Here is a 19756-nt window from a genome sequence, read left to right on the forward strand (position 1 = left end):
GGCTATACCATTTTGCTCGGGCGTATAGGGCGTCGAAGGCTCTAAAATAATGCCTTTTTCGTTAATATAGGGTAATAATTCCCCTATATTAAATTCCGTACCATTATCTAAGCGTATATACTTAGGGTAGGAATTAAACTGGTTAAAATAAAATTCCAGTTTGTTTTTGAGAATATTAATTATATTCTCTTTGGTTTTTGAGAATTCAACATCTCGAAAACCAGTAAAATCATCCGTAAACGGAATAGCGTAATTATTTCCACTAATAGTAGTAGGGGTAATTTTAACTGTATTAATACAGACCCTTTCTAGTGGAAATAATGCCCGATTATAGTTAATTTTAGGCTGTTGCCTAGTTAACTTAGCTGTAGTACAGCTCGGGCAATTTAGGTCTTTTTCCTTTAATTTGTCTAAAGGAATTCCCTTAGTTATTTTCGCAGTTTTTAATAAATAAGGGTAAGAAGGATGACCTAATTTTTCGTGCCATTCCTGGGTGATTGAATAGGCCTGATTATCTGAATTTTCAGATAAATAATCAGTATTTTTCTCTATATTACTATTATTAATAGTAATATTATGAAGAGAATTTTGAATGGATTCTAAAATATTTTTTAGATCCAAATACTGATTTTTAGGGTCCAAATCGTTTTGTTGGTACCCTGTAGTAGGCCTTCGATTTTTCCAAGCAATATTAAGGAAAAATCCATGCCTTTTGAAATCCAAATAAGCAAATACATTGCCCTCAGAATCCACTAAATAATTCTTTTCAATATATCCACCATTTTTGTAGTGTAATATACCTGAAAAGATATTAAGTGGGAATTCTGGAATATATAAGGTATTTTTTAACCTTATAGGTATAATTTTACCCCGTAAATAGATAGGTAAAATTAAGTCCCCAATACCCTGTGGGTATACTGGGCCAGCTCCGGTTCGAATAGGGGGTAAATTGTCCCTATTATCGAAATTTTCGAATAAATCTATACTATTAGCAATATGGACTGTTGAACCCGTATCATACAACCACCTTTCAGTTGTATTTGTGCCCATATTAGCCGAATTATTAGTATTTTCTCCCGAAAGGCCCAAATTATCATTTGGAGTCGAGTTGGGTAATATATGAGGGAGAAAAGGTTGATAATTTTCATCAAGTGGGTCTATGGTATAGTGGTCGGAACCACTAACCATATAATTCCTTGATTGTAAGGGCTGAGGGTTCAAATCTCCATGTGGGCGTTGGTTTTTCGTAAAAGAGTTGGGCTGGTTTAGTTGGTTTCGGGGCTGGTTTCGGGGTTGGTTTGGTTTGGGTTGATATGAGGGCTTATTTGAGGGCTTTTTGGGTTGGTATTTGGGTTGGTATTTTGCTTATAATAAGTCTTAGACTTATTATACTTATTTCGAGAGTATTTATTACTCTTAATAGTATTATTAGACATAGGAGTATCGATTTCTCTCCTATTTTCGTCTAATATATCCGTAATAAGAGCCTCTAAAGTAGGGGGCTCTTTAAGTCTTAGATTAGACCTTTGACGATCAGCCCAAATCGGAAAGATATTAGTTAGGGCTGATATAAAGACCGTTTTTTGGTCTATATCCTCAATAATAGCTCCTACGCTTTTTAATTTGGAAATATAGCTTTTAAATGAGCTAATAAACTCATTTAAGCTATTAAAATGCTCCAATCTAATAGCGTGGAATTCGAGGTATAATTGTTGACGTAGAACTGGTCCTGTACCCTCATAGGATGCTTTAAGGGTATTAAGAGCCTCTTTTGGATCAATTTGATCAAAAATAAGTGAAAGAGGCTCAGGTTGAATATTTTGCCTTATTAATAATAAGGATTGGGTTTTTTGCTCTTCAGTAATATTTTCATATTCGTTTTCAACTTCGAAATAGGTATTTAATTTCAAAAGTCGAAGATAAATATGAAGAGTAGAAAGCCAAGTAGTCCAATTTTGACTACCTTTTAGGCGTTGATTTTCAGGCATAAGGCAGCCTGTAATTGCCTTAATAATATCCGCCATTATATATATTTTAGAATATATATAATATAAATATATACTAGTATTGTTCCTAGTATAAATAAGCTTACTTTAAGCTTAGAATTCAAGCTTGTTTTTAAGCTTGAAAATAGACTTATTTCAAGTCTAAAAATATATATAAGAAAAAGTCTATTTTGACTTCTTTTTCTTATAAATAGATATTTAATAAAAGTAAGTATATAGTATAAAAAGGGCTTACACTTCGTCTGCCTTTTTATATATATAAATCCTTTATTAAATATAAAGGTCGATTTCGAATTTTCGAATTCGAAAAAGTGATTTTGGGCGGAGTAAGGTATCTCGATATATAGATATGTATATACCGGATAAAGGTATATACCTAAATGATAATAGGTATAATATAGGCAAATAAAAATAGAAGAGCTCGGATAAGTGAATAATATTCACTTAAGTAAATAAAACCTCAGTTATATAATAACTGGGCTCATAACCTTTAGCACGTATAGCTTTAACGAGGTAATGCGGGATATTCTTATGAAGAGTATAAAAAGTGAATATTCATATAGAAGTAAGAATATATGAATATAGGGGATATAAGCGTATATAAAAGAGGTTTTTATATTACAAAAGGGAACTTAAGGCAGGTCGGAACGCTGCTATATTGACCTAATTAACTAAAGACTTAACGTAAAGAGGGAAAAAATAGAATAGTAGGCAAAAGCTAGCGAGCTAGCCCTTTGGGCCTAGCGGTCTAGCTCGTTACGTAACTACTAGGAGCTTAGCCTCGTAGCCTAAGGCTAAGCTACGGGGCCCACAGGGGCCCTAATACCTATTACTATAATATTACCCCCCCCTCTATACTAGAGGGCGCTGTCCGTAGTACTAAAAAATAAACCTCCTAATTACCCCTTATTCTAGCGAATCCATGGCTATAATTACTACTATTATATTATCGTCGTCCCTTAGTAGTAGCGAATTACTAGCTACGGCGGCTTTTATTTATACGTCTAGGTTCCGTAGCAGACCCTTAGTAGTTAGGTATTAGTAATAGAACGCTTATAGTACTATTAGTATATACCTAAAGCTCTCTGCGTCGTACTACGTTAGATCCGTATCGTATCCCTTTTAATCTGCCTAGTACTATAGCTTTCTCCTATATAAACATAACTTAACTATTTTAAAAACCTCGTACTCCGGCTCGCTGTTATTATTAATAATTAGTAATAATAGCTCTTAGTTCTACCCGGGTAGTAAGTTGTTAGTAGCCTTCCTTAGCTTACTTAGGTAAAAGACCGGGTATACCCAGCTACCTATTAGTAATTCTACGACCTATGTGCCCCCCTATTTAGTACCGATAATAGGCTATAGGCCGGCCTATAGCTACTATAGTTTATTTACGTCGGCGGACTTCTAGTACGAAGTATTAACGAAGACCCGGTCTCTTATTTTTAAGTCGTCCGGGCGCCGGCGGCGGTTAGTATACCTTTTATATTATACCTAAGCGACCTTTATATTACCCCTAGTAATCTCCTAGGCCTCGTATATCCCCTAAGCTATATACTGCGCGTCGGTACGGTTTAGCTTCTTTTTTATAAAGCCGAATTAGTAAGTTCGCTTAGATTAGTTAAAAAAAAGCCGTAGCTAGCAACCGAATTCTACTTTATATAATAATAGCCCCGTAGTCTTACTAAGCTAAGTAATATAAGTAAAGTCGACCGTAGGCAATATATCGCTCTAGTTATCTTAGTATTAGTTAATTAGTAATCTTAACTACTATAGGATATACTAGTTTAGTACCTCCGTCTAGCCGTCCGTTTATAAATAATCCGCTATTAATAGCTATAACTTAACCCTATAGATCTTATAAAGCTCCCCCTAAAAGTCGGAGATAAATTAGGGGCCTCGGTCCGACGTAATAGTTTCTAGTAGGCCGAAGATAGGTAGTACCCGCTTATAGAACATCCGGCTTATATCTTTCGCTATAGTAGTCTTATAATAAGGAATAAATATCGCCCTTTTACCTAGGCGGTCTATTACTACCTATATATTATTAAATCCTTTTTAATCGGTAAGGATAGTTATAAAATCGGTAGAGATATATTATTACGGGTAGTCGGGTATTAATAGCGGTCTTAGCTCCCCTAGGGGTTTATCGCGCGGTTTTTATAACTAGTAGTAAGTATAGTAGTTCTAAACGTATTAATAGGTATCTACCGTTAGGCCCGGCTAGTAGTACCGCTATTTAATTATTTTTATAACCTTATTATGCCCCGGGTGGGCGAGGAGTTTTTACTTATAAACCTCGTAAATAACTATAATACGGAGGTTCTCCTCCTCGGGTACTACGAGTTTCCTATCTATTACTAATAATCTATTATTTTAAATAGACTAGCGCTCGCGTCCTTCGGCTACTAGCGCTCGTATTAGCGCAAGAGACGCTATAATAAGGTCCTTATTAAGCTTTAGAATCTTTTTTATTAATAAGTACCCCTATAGCTCGTTTTTTAATAAAAGTGAGCTAACTATAAGCTATAATTAGCTAACGGCGGCGCTTAGTAACGCCCGTAGCTCCGCTACGATATTAGGAGATAATAGTCCTAGCGGTATAAGGACTTATGTCCTATTAGCCTTTTTTAGTACTTACTAGGTACGGATATCTTCCGTCTTTTATAAGAGGGCGTTAGCTAGTACGTTTTCCTTCCCCGGGTAGTAGTAAATCTAAAAATTAAAGTCCGCTAGCGTACTAGCCTAGCGGGCTTATTATAAGTTAAGTAGGCGCTTAGTTATAAAGAATAGTAATAGCTAATAGTCTATAATAACGTCGAACCTATATTTATAACTTATAAGCTCCGCGCGCTATTCCTCTAGGTATAATACTATTACTAATATTTCTTTATTATAAATAGCGTAGTTAAGCTCTATACCGCTTATTATTTTTAAACAAAAGGCCACTAGGTACTATAACCCGTTATTTTCTTATTATTATAGTAGCGCCCCGGCGCATACCGAGTTAGAGGTATCTATTTCTAGCTACGTTAATAACTCTAGCTTAAAATAATAAAGGATAGGCGCCGACGTTAGCGCTAGCTTTATAGCCTTAAAAGCCGTCTCGTAGCCAGTACTAAAGTTAAAAAGAACTCCCTTACTTATTAACCTCGTAAGGGGCCTAGCTAGGCAGCCGTAATTCTTTATAAACCTCTTATAGAAGTTATAAAACCTAAAAAAAGACTAGATACCCTTAAGTAATATAAGTAGTTTCTAATCTCTAATTATAAAGACTTTTTCCTCGTCCGGCTATATACCTTTTATTAAAACTACGAAGCCTAAGTACTTCGTAGCGGTAACACTAAATTCGTACTTCTTAATATTTACCTATAAGCCTACCTTCTATAAGCGGTTTAGTACTTTAGTAACGTGCTCTTAGTACTAGAGGGGGTCGTTAGAAAAGATTAGGATATTATCTATATATATTATATAGAAGTTATCTAAGTACTCTATTAATATCTCGTTTATATATTATTAATACGTAGTAAGCCTATTATAGAGCTTAAAGGGTACTACTTTATATTTATACGCCCCGTAGCGGGTTCTAAACGTCGTTAAGTCCTCAGAGGCTAGGTTAAGTTAGATATAGTAGAAGGCCTACTTAATATTTAGCTTAGTAAATACCTTTACCCTACCTAGCCGCGCGAGGGTCTCGTTTATATATTACTAGTACGTAGTAAGCCTATTATAGAGCTTAAAGGGTACTACTTTATACTTATACGCCCCGTAGCGGGTTCTAAACGTCGTTAAGTCCTCGGAGGCTAGGTTAAGTTAGATACGGTAGAAGGCCTACTTAATATTTAGCTTAGTAAATACCTTTGCCCTACCTAGCCGCGCGAGGGTCTTGTTAATAAGTAGTAGTAAGTAGCGGTCTTTTTTTATAACCTTATTAAGCTTATAAAAATTAACATAAAAGCGCAGGCTACTATTATACTTCTTCGTAAATAGCGTTAGTAATATAAAAGGAGCATTGCCTAGCTCGATAAATCCCTTTTATAAGTGCTCTATTAAATAGGCCCTTATAGCCTCTAGCTCGGGCACTAACTACTTATATAGAGGGTAATAAGTTAGCTTCTCCTTACCGCTATTTAGGAGCTCGATCTTATAGTTATACGGCCTATAAGGCGCTAGTATATTACTAATAGCCTTATTAAAAACGTTAGTCTAGGGCCGTAGATACTTTAGTAAGTTTATTATTATAAGGTCGCGAGTAACCTAGTCGTTATTATATAAGGGATCTACCTCTTCCTTCTTATCCTTTATAATATAGTTAAGCTTATAAAGTAATATAGAGCCTATCTCGACGTCGTTCTGCCTTAGGTTTTTTTTAAAAGCGGGAGCGCTAATAAAAATAATATTTATTTATACTATTACTAAGTATAGTTTTTACTACTTAGCCCTCTTTGCGGGGGTAATATTAATATTATTAAGGGCGCGTTCTATCTTCCTCGCATTCTTAGCCTCGTCTAATTACTATATCTAACGGGCTATTGTCTTTAGTGGGCGTAGTAATATCCTAATTAGTATACCCTTTGCCCGCTACTACTAAAACCTTTAGTTATAATAAGTTATATCTATCTCGAATAGGTCCTACTAGCGGTCGGCGTCGATTTAGTATTATATATTAATAACTTCCGGGGTATATAGGTCCTTAATATCCCTAATAATAATAAAGGACGTCTTTTATAGTAGTAGGTCCTTAGGCCATATTAGACGTCGGTAGTAAATATTAGGGTTTACCCCGTAATATTCGAACTACTTCCGCCCTAGGATTAGGTCGTAGCGGCCCGTATTAAGCTAAAAGAGGGGTGCTTTTAGAAGGACCCGTTAATTAATATATAAGTTAGCGGTCTATACTACGCTAGTATCGTTTAATTACTTTTTATTAAATCCGGTAGTAGGGATTAGGTATTATAATTTATAGGATAGGGCTGCGCAGAACTATTATAATAAAGGGGTTACGCGGTTATTTATAAATCCGTACTTATTAGCTCCCGTATTAAGTAAGGCTCTTAGGTAAATTCTATATTTATTAAATACTAATATAAGCTCTATCTTAAGGGGCTGGCCCCCTACGAGATCCTATAGGTTTACTAAATTAATTACTAATTTTCCGTCCTTTTTATACGTATCCCCTAGCTAGGAGTTTATTTTTACTAAGGGTTCTAGTTTTCTAAACCCGACTTTATTTTAATAGGGCCCTTAGTAGCGTTAATAGCGGCTATAGTAGTCTTCGGCTTCTTAGGGCAGTTTTTAGAGATATATCCAGTATCGCTATAAACGAAGTAAGCGCTATTATCCTTAAGCTTTTAATATAAGGCTTTAGGAATCGTCTCGCGGGTAGAGGTACGACCTCGGTCCTATTTAGTACCTCTAGTACTTTTATTATTTCCGCTACTTTTATTACTTCTACCTAAGGTTTAGCGAGTCTAGCTAGAAGCCTTAACCGGGCGGTCCTTTATAAAAGGGGGCTATATCGTATTAACTAGCTAGGTAACGTACTTAATATACTTTTAGAAAGTAGCTATATTATTTAAATACTTCGACATAGCCTAGTTACGAAGATATATAAGTAGCTTATTATAAAAACGGCGCTTTTACTAAGACTTTAGAAGCTTATTAATACGCGCGAGCTTAGTAAACGTAGAGCGCTTTTAGTAGACGTTTTTAAGTATAATTACGAGTACGTCTAGCTTATAACTAGCGTTATCTATAATAGTCGGGCTATTATAAGCCGACTTAAGCTCGTAAAGTAGCTACTCGGCCGTAATAATCTCATTAGAAGTTAGTATTAAGTATATAAACTCCGTAGTACTACCTCTAATCTTATTAATAATATACTTTAAGTAGTACCTATCTATACTATAATTAGTATTTTTTAAGCGCTTTGTAATGCGCTAGAGCTAGTAATTAAACTTAAGGCTAGTATTATTACTTATAAAAATAGGTACGTTAAGCATTTTCTAAGAGCCGTAAGTAACGGGATAGGACGAGGCTAGAGTAGTCTCGCGGCTACTTTACGTCTCTAAGTATATTAGCCGTTACTCTAGCGCGCTAAGGGTAGTAGTATCCTAAATAGAGCTAGCTTAGGAGCCGTTTTTTAATTACTCTAGTCTTTTAGCTATAGTTATATTATTAATATAGGCTCGGGTAAGGGCTTTTTTTATAATATAAAGCTCTATAGTAGTAGTATATATAAAGTCGAGGTTCTTATAGGTTATTATATATAGGCGCTCCGTACTATTACTTAGCTAGCTAATAATAAAAGCTAGGACTTGCTCTAATTAATACTAAGCGATACGTATCTTTAGCTACTATTCGATCTATTTGAATAGGGTCTTTCCGTCGTTTTTAAAGTATAGCTCCTAAATAAGGTCGAGGTTAATATACTACTTAGTATTCTTTTTAAAAAGTATATTGTTACGGATATAAATAAGCGAAGTAAGCTAGTTAGCTACGTTACTAAGGTACGCTAAGTAATCGGCCTAGGTAGTAAAGGGTAAGAAGCGCTTTATTAGCTAGTTAAATAGCGCGACCTCTAGGTCGATAACCGGGAGCTTAGTACTTTTATTAAGGCTTACGACGCTCTATCGGGACTTATAAAAGCGGTAACTCTATTAAAAACCGTTAGTATAAAAGGAGACCTAGCCTCCCTAGCTATGTCCTCTAATTATTACGTTTAGTAGAGGGGGTATATATTTAAGGGGTATTAATTACGCTACTTACGTACGATTAATTTAACTAGCTATCGCTCGGCTCTCCTATACGCTTTTTTAGTAGGGGTAGCTAGTAGTTAATTAATTAAGATATTATCGTTCCGTCTCTAGAGAATAGTTAATTAAGTAACGTTAAGTAGTATTACGAAAGGGAACTTAAAGTAGGTTAGAACGCTACTATATTAACCTAATTAACTAAAGACTTAATATAAAGAAGGAAAAAATAGAATAGTAAGTAAAAGCTAGCGAGCTAGCCCTTTGGGCCTAGCGGTCTAGCTCGTTATATAACTACTAAGAGCTTAGCCTCGTAGCCTGAGGCTAAGCCACGGGGCCCACAGGGGCCCTGATACCCACTGCCGTAACATTTATAATAAAGAGAGTAATATAGTTAAATTACTATATAAGAAGTTGCTTACTTAACGAAAGGTCTAGGTAAGCAAATACACGCCTATATATAGGCATAAAAACCTCCTACTAGAATATTCTATTACTTATTAATTATAATATAATTAATAAGCGTATACGTAAGTAAATGCGTAATCGTAGTACGTAATTCCGCCTCGAGTAAATTCCAGATTATTCAGTTACCTTCTAGTACTTTCCATTGCTCACGTAAGCTTATATAAGCAGTATTTGTTACGAAGGTAACTTTGTTTACCTTGTTATTCGCCTTATTATCAATATTACGTAAGCAAACTATATACTATATTAATCTACGATTTCTGTAGATTATTATAGGTATTGATTATGTAAGCAATACTGCTTATATAAGCTTACGTGAGCAATAGAAAGTACTGGAAGGTAACTGAATAATCTGGAATTTACTCGAGGCGGAATTACGTACTACGATTACGCATTCACTTACGTATACGCTTATTAATTATATCATAATTAATAAGCAATGGAATATTCTAGTAGGAGGTTTTTATGCCTATATGTAGGCGTGTATTTGCCTACCTAGACCTTTCGTTAAGCAAGCAACTTCTTATATAGTAATTCAACTATATTACTCTCTTTACTACAAAAACCTCTTTTATATACGCTTATATCCCCTATATTCATATATTCTTGCTTCTATATGAATATTCACTTTTTATATTCTTCATAAGAATATCCCGCATTACCTCGTTAAAGCTATACGTGCTAGAAAAATACTATTTACTTTATTAAAAGAATTTACTAATTTATTATGAAATATAAAATAATAAATCGTATTATATCTTAATATAAAGTAAACGTCGAGAAGCGATTAAACTAAACTTTCTTAATAAACTTCTTAATAACTTAGATATTAATATAAGTCGTTACTTAAAAACCGTTAAGTTCGTTCTTAAAAAAGGATACGTTATATAATATAATACAGATATTAATTATTAGCGATTACTTTAGCTCCTTTCTTATTTATTAAATACTTCGTTCCCGCTCTTTTAAGCCTATAAGAAGAGATTTTATTAATATCGAGGCTTATATATTTATACGTTCTTATTATATAAAAAGGGTAGAGTTTATATAAGTATTATTATCGATCGGTCGTTTTAAAATAGCTTTATAAAGAGGTATCGTGAGGTCGATTAGTTTAGTAACGTCTTATATAAAGACTAGAAGTTATTATAAATTTATATTATAATATTTATAAGCGAGCTATTAATTTAATAACTTAAATAAAGAGTGATTTTTACTTATAAGAGGGTAAAAAGTAGTAGTTACTTCTATAATAAAATTATAAAGAGAAGAAAAACTTTTATATCGGGGTACGATCTTATACGATTTTATATACTATTATACGGTCTAATATATTACGAAATTAAAGTATCTCTTAAGCTATAAATCTTTATAACCCTTATTTATAAGTTACTATACTAATCTAAACCCTATCTTAAGTAGTAGGGTAACTATAAAATACGATTTTTGCTTTGACATATGAAAAAAGTGTTTTGGCGGAGTGCCTCTTGTAGTCTGCCGTAGTAGGGGCCGTAATTGGCCCCTGCGCGGGCACGCTTACGTCGAGGTCGAATTGGACTTCCAATCTGACAAAATCGTCGCATTTTGGATCAACAGCGAATCAAACTGTATCTTACTTCTAAAGCCGGAGAAATTGAGTTGACAACACAAGTTGACAAACACAAGTTGACAAACACAAGTTGACAAACACAAGTTGACAAATACAAGTTGACAAACATAAGTGGCCTTTGTCATTCCTTGTCGTATCCGAGCGAAAGATCAACCCATTGGGCAGACCGTTTCTTGAGCCCTGTGTTGCTGTTCGCGGACACCCTGATTTCTTCTCACTCATTCATTCCCGATGGTGAAGAGAGAAGACGACGCGCTTTGCGTCAAAACATTAGCCTTTCGTTTACTCCAAAGCTACAAGCGAAAAGCCTTTGCTGCCCCAATGTGCACATGCGGCTTGCGGATGCGGCACGCTGTGCCAAGTCGGCACAGTGCCTTTGCTTATCACAGCTTTGCGTGGGTCCCTAAAATATCGCGAGAGTCCTCTTTCTCGGTGAAAGATCGTTGTCGGCTCCGAAACCCTGCTCCCAAGGTCTTGGCTTTTTTGGGTTACGACGGGTCAATGCGACCTCGACAGCTTGATCCAAAAAGGTCTCATAGCTAAGCCTACAGACAAGAGATGGCTGACAGAACTCTGCCCCAGCTTTAATACAACCACAGACCAAGCCGGAGGGAGACTTCACGATATAAGCCTCGAATTAAACTATGTCCACTCAAGTTCCAACTCAATTCCTTATGTCCGCAAAGAAAGCTCATTCAAAATTACAGCACACCCTGGAATTTTGGAGTCACTTGCTGCATCGGGCCTGAAGTCCATTCGGGGATAGCTCCATCAGCCGTCGGGGATCCCACTCGGTTGCATCTACCGGCAAAACACCCCGCCTTGTTGTGCAGGTTTAGCTGTCAGCGCTAGTAAAGATTCTCTCTTTTATTCGTTAAATCGAGGGCAATCTTTAATATGAACCTGTCAGGTCCTGGGGCCGTCCAACGCCACCCTCGGGAACCGCTCCTTACCCGCTGTGGGCTGGGTGGGTGAAGACAGCCTTGTTTGCCTTTTACATCGTCCAATTCCTACGATTCCTTGTTGTCTAGCGTATATTGATAATGTGGGACATATCGCTCAAGAAACTTGAGATGCTTGGTTCGCTTCCTTGGCTACATGTAACTGCACATACCCTTCCATGCGGAAATGCTCTGGTGATTGTTTCCGGCAGCACCACCTCTGTTCTGTGCGTGATAGCATATCTAATCATTACCAAGCATGGATATTTGATGCACGCAAGTCTACTTGAAATGATGTATCACGAAACTTGGCCCGACGTGCATGCATATCACTCTTGAGCATCAGACGAACCGGGCAAGACTTTAGCAGGAGGGTATAGCCCGAGCGGCGTAAGTCTCATTTGGTTGCTAGCGGGGGCGAGCTGAGCATTGCAACCTAAACTAGGTTAATAGATTGAGTCGCATTCTCGAAAGCAGCCTGCACCTTGGCAGCACACTTGAGCCTGAGCCAAAGGGAGGCAAGAGATGGAGCCGAAAGATGAGCATGGGAAGGAGGGGAAAGTCGGGGCTCCAAGACCTCACGCTGTGTATAGAAGCCAGACCCCGGTCAGTTCTGATGATTATAAATGAGGTCTTTTGACCGTTGGCTTCTGGTGAATGAGGCGTTACTCAAGGTCATCCGGACTCTTCAAGGACTAGTTGTCGCCATGGTTCAATTTTCAACAATCTTGCTCAGCCTGGCGGCAGTCACCCAAGGCGTCTTCGCCGCCGAGCTGGTGCCCCGTAGGTGGCAAGGGAAGCAGTAAGTCAAAGCACCCACTTTTGGGCACCCCCCCCTTTTGGGCACCCCCAAAAATCCCTCCCAGCCACCACATTAAAACCCTACCTATTATTTCAATTCAACACAATAATTACAAAAATCGTCCAAATGTATTCCTTTTTAGCATACTTACTAATTAATAAGTAATAGTATCGTATACCGAAAATAAGCTCTAATAGGTACTTAATACTATTAGAAACGGTCTCTCTATTAAAAGGGCCTTAATTAAGTTCGGGGTTCCTAAGATAACACTTTAGGGTTAAAAGAGAGGCCACTAGATAAGGGCGAGGGTATTCGCAGAGCTTTAGAAACTTCTTTTATAATAAAAAGATTAGCTAGCTTAATAGATTCGTATATAGTATTACTTAGGTATTATATTAACTTATAAATAGGTTAGGAAATTCGCTAAGTAAGTTCTAAGGTCCTAGGGGGATAATAAACTACTTAGTAAGAGATAGATTAACGCTTTTATTATAAAGAATCTATTAATAAGGGTCTAGAGAAGTCGTCTAATTAATTCGCGCCGCGTTAATAGAGCTATTACTAATATAATTAAATAATAGTTTAGATTACTTAATATACTAGAGATTAGCGGTATTAAATAGGCTAATAGGTATAATATAAATAAGACTAGTATAATAGAGGGCAAGGGAGCTAATAGGCTAGTCTTGGGCATAGTAGAGGCTATAATAGTACGAAAAAAAGAGCCTAGTTCGCGTACTTAAATAACGATTATTAAGTATATCTCTATTAATAGCAAAGCTATTAAACTACTAGTTATTTATAAAGGAAAGTCGGTTTAATAGTAATAGTTCCCTCTTTAATTTACTGCTTATAATAATTAAAAGTTTATAGTAATAGATAATAGCTAGACGACCGACGAGACTACCCTTTACTAACTAAAGGAAGTATTCTTACTATAGACTGAGACCCCCCCTATTAGGGGGCTTAGTAAGCTAAACTAGCCTCGATTATTAATACTAAATAGGTATAGGAGTTATATGATAACAGAATTTATATAGGAGTACTATAGAAATAACGTCTACTTATTATTCTTATTACTACACGCTTCCTATATCCTCTAGTTATTAAATATAGCTATTTTTAGGCTTATTAAGTTTATGTATAGAAAGGAGCTTAGTAAAGAGGATATAGTAAATAATTCTACTATTGTTAAAAAGTAGTATTTCTTAAGCTACTACTAGCTTACTCGTTTAGCTAATTTAACGTCGTTAAATATACGAAGTAGGTAGAAAGTAACTAGACTATAGCTACTTAATATGGCTAAGCTACTTCTTAACTTAATAATCCTACTTATATAAGTTATACTATTTAAAAGGGGCACAGAAGCTAGGTAGACGACTAGTAATACTAGTAGACTACTTAACTAAGTATTAGTAACCTCTATTATTAACTAGTTAACTCCTAAGAAGGCTAGCGAGCTCTACGATTATTTAAAACTATTTATAGAGCTTAGTCTAAATAATAGTACTTAACGATTACTATTTTAAAAAGTAAAAAAAGCTTTTAGGGAGTAGGCTTACTAATTAGCTATATCTTAGTATTAAGTTCGAGTTCTTAAGGCTAGGATTAAGTATATAAGGCCTAGGAAAAAGAAGACTATATATTTAGACCTAAATATTAAGTTCGCGGATATTTAGAACGTATAGAAAGCTTAGGAGGACTCTAGCGACCGTCTAGTTAGTCCTAATCGACTCATAGGGGTCGAATTACTTAGGGAGAATTTTGATTATATTATTATAGCAGTAGAAGGTAGTTAATTAATTGATTGTGGTTGGTGTTGATGTTTAGATGCCATGTTTTGTTGGGGTGCCCAAAAGGGGGGGGTGCCCAAAAGTGGGTGCTTTGACTTATGGCTGCAAATGCTACTTTGGCGATACATGCTGGCCCAAGTCTAACGACTGGAACCAGCTCAATACGACGGTCGAAGGCAACTTGCATGCTCACATCCCTCCCGAAGCTGTCTGCCACAACACCTTCAACGGCACCCTCGGCACAATCCAAACATACGATGCGGCAAAGTGTGCTGAGCTTACTGCTATCTATTCGGATGAGCAATGGTCGTAGGTCAACTCCGTTTATCGTGTTCGCTGTCACATGGAAAGCAGAGAACTAAAGAGCTGATTCTCGTCCAAGAACGGATCAACTGGGTCTTAACCTGTGGAAGTACTTCACCAACGCAACATGTCAGCCTACCGAAAACCCCGAAGAGCCTTGTACGCTAGGCAACTATGGTGTCTATGTTATTGGGGCGACCAAGAAGGCACACATCAAAGCCGGTATCGATTTTGCCAGGGACAACAACCTCCGCCTCATCATCCGCAACACGGGCCACGACTTCATCGGACGTAGTACCGGTTGGGGCGCCCTCATCATCAACACTCATAGTTTCCAGGACATCACTTTTACCAGGCAATGGACCGGTCCCGGTGACTACTCCGGCAGCGCTGTCACGCTCGGCGCCGGAGTCCAAGGCCGCGCCCTGCTGAGGGCAGCCAATGCCCAAGATCCTCCCGTCGTCGTCGTCACCGGTGAGTGCCCCACCGTAGGCGTCGCCGGAGGTCTCGTTGCCGGAGGAGGCCACGGCCCTCTGACGACACTGCACGGCATGACTGCCGACAACGCACTCGAGTTCGAGGCCATCACCGCCGAAGGCGAGTACGTCACCGCCAACGCTGACGAGAATCCTGATCTCTTCTACGGCCTCAAGGGCGGCGGGCCTTCTTCGTACGCCGTCGTGACATCAGTGACGTTCCGGACGTACCCCGAGGAAAAGGCAGCCGGAGGGGTTTTGTATATCAATGGAACCAGCGGAGTCAACGAGACAACTTTCTGGGAGGGAATTCGCGTGTTCCACAAATGGTCTAACCATTTCGTCGACAGTGGTTTGTACGTTTACTGGGAGCTCGGTCCGATGATGCTCAATGTGCAACCGTTTGTGGCGTTTGGGAAGACGCAAGGGGAACTCGATGCAATCATCAAGCCTATGCTTGACGAGCTCAAGGCCAACAACGTCCCCTTTGAGTCTTCCACCAAAGGCTTCGGCTCATTCTTTGCCCTTTACACGGATCTTTTCCACGACGAACAAGCTGGCACCAACGCCTTGACTGGCGGTTGGATGTTCAGCCACACTGATGTTGAGAAGCGGAACGACCAGATCGTTGATGCTTTCAGGACTGTTGCCACTCCCCGAGAAGGCCTATCTGGTTTCATGGTGGGACATTTGTGAGTACCTTGCCTTGACTTTCGCCCCTGAAGTAAGTCTAACTTTAGACAGTTGGAATGCTGGCCATGCATGGCCGGTGGCAAACAGTGCGACACATCCAGCCTTCAGAAACGCGACCAACTTCATCATCAGTGTCATGCCGGTACCCATTGGCGCCAGTCTTGAACAGAAGGCTGACCTGCAAGACGTTTTGACCAACATTCAGGATGAGGCCTTGAGACAGGCTGGTCCTGATGGATGTACCTACGTCAACGAGGTGAGTTCTGCTGAATCTGGTCATAGTAGGAGGAAGATTGACTGACCATGTTATCAGGCTGATCCCTTCCAACCTAATTGGCAAGACGCTTTCTGGGGCCCGGTCTACCCTACGCTGCTTGAGTTGCGTAAGAAGTGGGACCCCAACGGCATCTTTTACGCCGTTGCGACTCCTGGTACAGAAGACTGGGAAGAGATTGAGTACAACACGAGACTCTGCAAGAAGCTGTAGAATAGAACAATTGTGAGATTTGGTTCCTACCTCTAGTCTCCCCTTAGGCACAACATACACGAACCATCATATATGAATTGTTTCATTATCTGAGCAAATGACTACGAAGTGAAACTCAGGATATGAGTTTTTGCCGTCAGCAAAATCTCAGGTTACTGTATCAAACGTATACCAAAGACAACCTGACACGATGTGAAATTATTTGGCGCTGTTCAACGAGCTCACTTATAGTCTTCGTTATCTTTTTAATTGGTTGAACCTTGACACACGTGTATCGATAATGCTTAAGCACGAAAGCAGTCATTGTAGAAGAGATAAACAGACTGATTTCAGTAATTAGACAGTAAGTGTCGACAGAGTTACGTCCTAGGCGATTACAAGTAAGACGCCGCACAGGAAACAACAGCGTACGCCTCATGAGTTTGGTAATCCCCTCCGAGAGATTTCTATAGCAGGCAGGCAATCATCCCACTTCTTCGTCTAAGTCACAAACACTTGTGCCCAGTCGAGTCATAACACCAAGAACTAAATACGTTAAAGGAAGGCTCAAATGATGCTCGTCCGCAATGAATGAATCCAAGGTATGAGGTGTTGCCACTTTCCAGGCTATCAGCATCATAAGTATTCCAGGGTGGCAGAGTCTTTGATTTCTATTCTGACGGCTCGTCTACAGTGAATCTATTCTGGCATCCATGTGAACCAGATGTTTTTCCCGAGCATACGCAATCAAGGTTTGGCCAACTCACGATCTATCACCTTCGTTCCGGACTGGTTGGTACCGGAAGATGCCGCCGCATCCTAGTGACAATTTCCAGATACTCATCATTATTTTCAGAGGTGATGGTGTTATGGCGGATGAAGAAGTCGAGCATGACCAGAACGCAGTTGGGCTTGAATTGCTCACCCAGCATGGCATCCTTGACCTGGTCAATCGACATCAGCTTAAAACCGGAAACCTCATCATCCCCCGGCTGAGGCTCGATCGACTCAGGCAGCTCAAGATCGTAGACATAGAGAACAGTCGGGAAAAATGTTCCCTTTTGCTTGTTCAAGCTGCAGTACGTCACAGCTCCGACAGCTCGAGCATTCTCCTTAACAAAGTCAGCAGGCAGCGACGCCTCCTCCGTCGCCTCGGCGATGATGCAGTCAAAGGGCGAGTCCTCGGCCTTGACGCCGCCCGCGACAGTGGTATCAAGTAGGTTCGGGAAGGTGAAGAGGTGTGCGCTCCGCCTCGGTACCCAGATCTTCATCCCTTCGCTTGTTTTGACATAGGCCGTCATGTGTGCCCCGCGCGACGAGATGCCGAACAGAGGTGCTGGAAATCGCTCAATCGAGACAAAGTGGTTCGCGCCGATAATTTTGAAATGCTCGCTGTGGAGCTTGTTCAGTGAGGGGAATGAATCAGACGCGATTGCGGCGTCGACGACGCGCTGGAAGGCAGCTGTGCATGTCATGCCAATGTCCTCGTCATCCTTGACCGTGGAGTTGAGCAACTGCACTACACGCTCAGCGTGGTCGATACGGAAATCTAGGGTCCACGGAAGACGCTCTACCGTGCTTTGAACCATGAAGCCATGTGGCCTAGAATCATTAGGTAGAAAGAGTCTGTAGAGAGTATTGAAGTCAAAGCTCAGCGGGACACTGGAAGGCAGTTAGAAATCCAACCGATTCAAAAGGGAGATTTTGGTGATTGAGCTACTCAACTTGTCGACTTTATTGATCAGAGGCAAATAGCTTTGAGGGCTACGAGGTTCTTGGCCTTGGGAACTCATCATTGGAGAGACTCAATGGAGGCAGGTCTACAAAGTTGTATGGTTGTTGCGGTGGGTTCAATTCTACTTAGTTGATCAAATGACAGTGAAATCACGGCTTCAAGTGAGAGGATTATTGGTCTGAACCCCACCTTCAACGCATGAGTTAATGGGCTTAATCAACATCCCTCTTTTCTCCAGCCGCAGTGGAGGCGGGGCTTAGCCACACATCATTCTGGCATGCTGAAGACCAAGTGAAATAAAACTGGGCTCCACGGAAGCGGTATCTCATTAACAAGCATCACAATCTCATCTTCCAGTCATGAGCAGAGGAAAAGATGCTGGAGTCTCAGTAAATGTTTTGTTATAGTTATTGAGTGAAAGCCCTCGGGCGATGTGCAGAACCGTTGACATCCGTGTGCAAGAAAACGTAACAGTATTTGTCGTGCGCCGTGCTTGCTGCCAAAGGTACCAGCACCAATAAGGCCGTGGACCAGATACATACGGATTCTAACGACCTTCCTCACTTCGTTTCGAGAGCAAGGTGTCCCAAACTTCGGGATGCCAACCGGCAAAGTAGACACGTCAATGAGCTTCTCAGCCCTAAAGTTTGAAAGCTTCTCTTACATTAAATTGCCCATTCTACCTTGGGCAGGTGCGTGAGGGCCGAAGCGTAAGGTTGTGTGGCTGAGGCCTGTTGCTCCTTGGAATTGATGCCGGCAGTAGGCATTCCTTCCATGAGCGTTCTTATTGTGGCTTGTCGTTTCTATGGAATCGAAGGTGTAGATCCGAGTGTTTGTCTTAGATGTGTACGGGCGGTGATAACGAGAGAAGGAGACACTCGGGTTCAGGTAGCGGAAGACGGACTGTGAGGCTGTTCTGGGAATGCTTAGAGGGCAACTCCGGAGTATCTGGGAAGTTGATAAGAACACTAGAGGAAGATTCTTTTGGGCTGGCTCTCTGACAGACAGACCCCACACGTGGTCGGAATACTCTCTGCATGTGTTCTGGGGGGTTTTCCAATCAGATCTAGTCTGGTCGTATTGTCCTTCTCTCGCCTGGACGAGCTGCGGCGGTGACGTAGCATGCTTCTTCTGAGGTCGTATTTCACATTTTTTCGACCGGTCAATCTTAGGTCCCTGAGGTATTCATTCCGTATGCGAGAAATGCGCGAACGGAGGCTTGCACCTGAAGAACCGTCGCGTGTTTCTACGATTGTAGCTGCGATCTTGCTCCGTATCTGCTCGCTGTTTCCGCCGATGAGTTTCGCCATGGTATCGTGTCTTGTTCTGAACATTGCTGAGACTAATAAGTAGGTATTTCATCTTGGGATACCTAAGGTTAGGTCAATGTAGCCTCAATACCTTATCGCGGAAGGATGCTCCAGCTTTTTGCTTTTCGTACTGACCGGCAGTTGTCCCCCGCCTCCCGCCCTAGAAGACTACAAGTGTCTTCCAATTCCTCTAACATGCTGCATTTCTTTTCTTACCTTCATCTTATTGCGCATCTCCTGTCGGAACTCTTCGACGGGCACGCGTCGTGTGCCGCATGTTGTTCAAGAAAGCGTGGGCATACCGGACATGGCGGCTCTTTCTCTAACCCCACCAGGCTTCGAAGAGGGAAGGGATCAAGGAATGATGGATGAAGAAGAAGTGGGAGGATGGGTGTTCGGCCT

General features: G+C 39.9%; 2 protein-coding genes across 2 annotated transcripts; one reads left to right on the forward strand and one right to left on the reverse strand.

Annotated features, from left to right (window-relative positions):
- Positions 1-14408: 14408 nt before the first annotated feature.
- On the forward strand, positions 14409-16330 carry CLUP02_07599 (isoamyl alcohol oxidase; the record flags this gene model as incomplete). The annotated part of the gene is made up of 4 exons (XM_049286593.1): positions 14409-14680; positions 14754-15842; positions 15895-16099; positions 16157-16330. 4 exons carry the CDS (start codon positions 14409-14411, stop codon positions 16328-16330), a joined length of 1740 nt encoding a protein of 579 aa, XP_049143736.1.
- Positions 16331-16415: 85 nt separating this feature from the next.
- CLUP02_07600 (NUDIX domain-containing protein) lies at positions 16416-18102 on the reverse strand (the record flags this gene model as incomplete). Its single annotated transcript, XM_049286594.1, has 7 exons — positions 16416-16431; positions 16600-16653; positions 16709-16776; positions 16864-16927; positions 16991-17008; positions 17087-17971; positions 18035-18102. 7 exons carry the CDS (start codon positions 18100-18102, stop codon positions 16416-16418), a joined length of 1173 nt encoding a protein of 390 aa, XP_049143737.1.
- Between the last annotated feature and the right edge of the window lie 1654 nt (positions 18103-19756).

This window comes from Colletotrichum lupini, chromosome 4 (assembly GCF_023278565.1).
Source record: "Colletotrichum lupini chromosome 4, complete sequence".
NCBI classification, from domain to species: Eukaryota; Fungi; Ascomycota; class Sordariomycetes; order Glomerellales; family Glomerellaceae; genus Colletotrichum; species Colletotrichum lupini.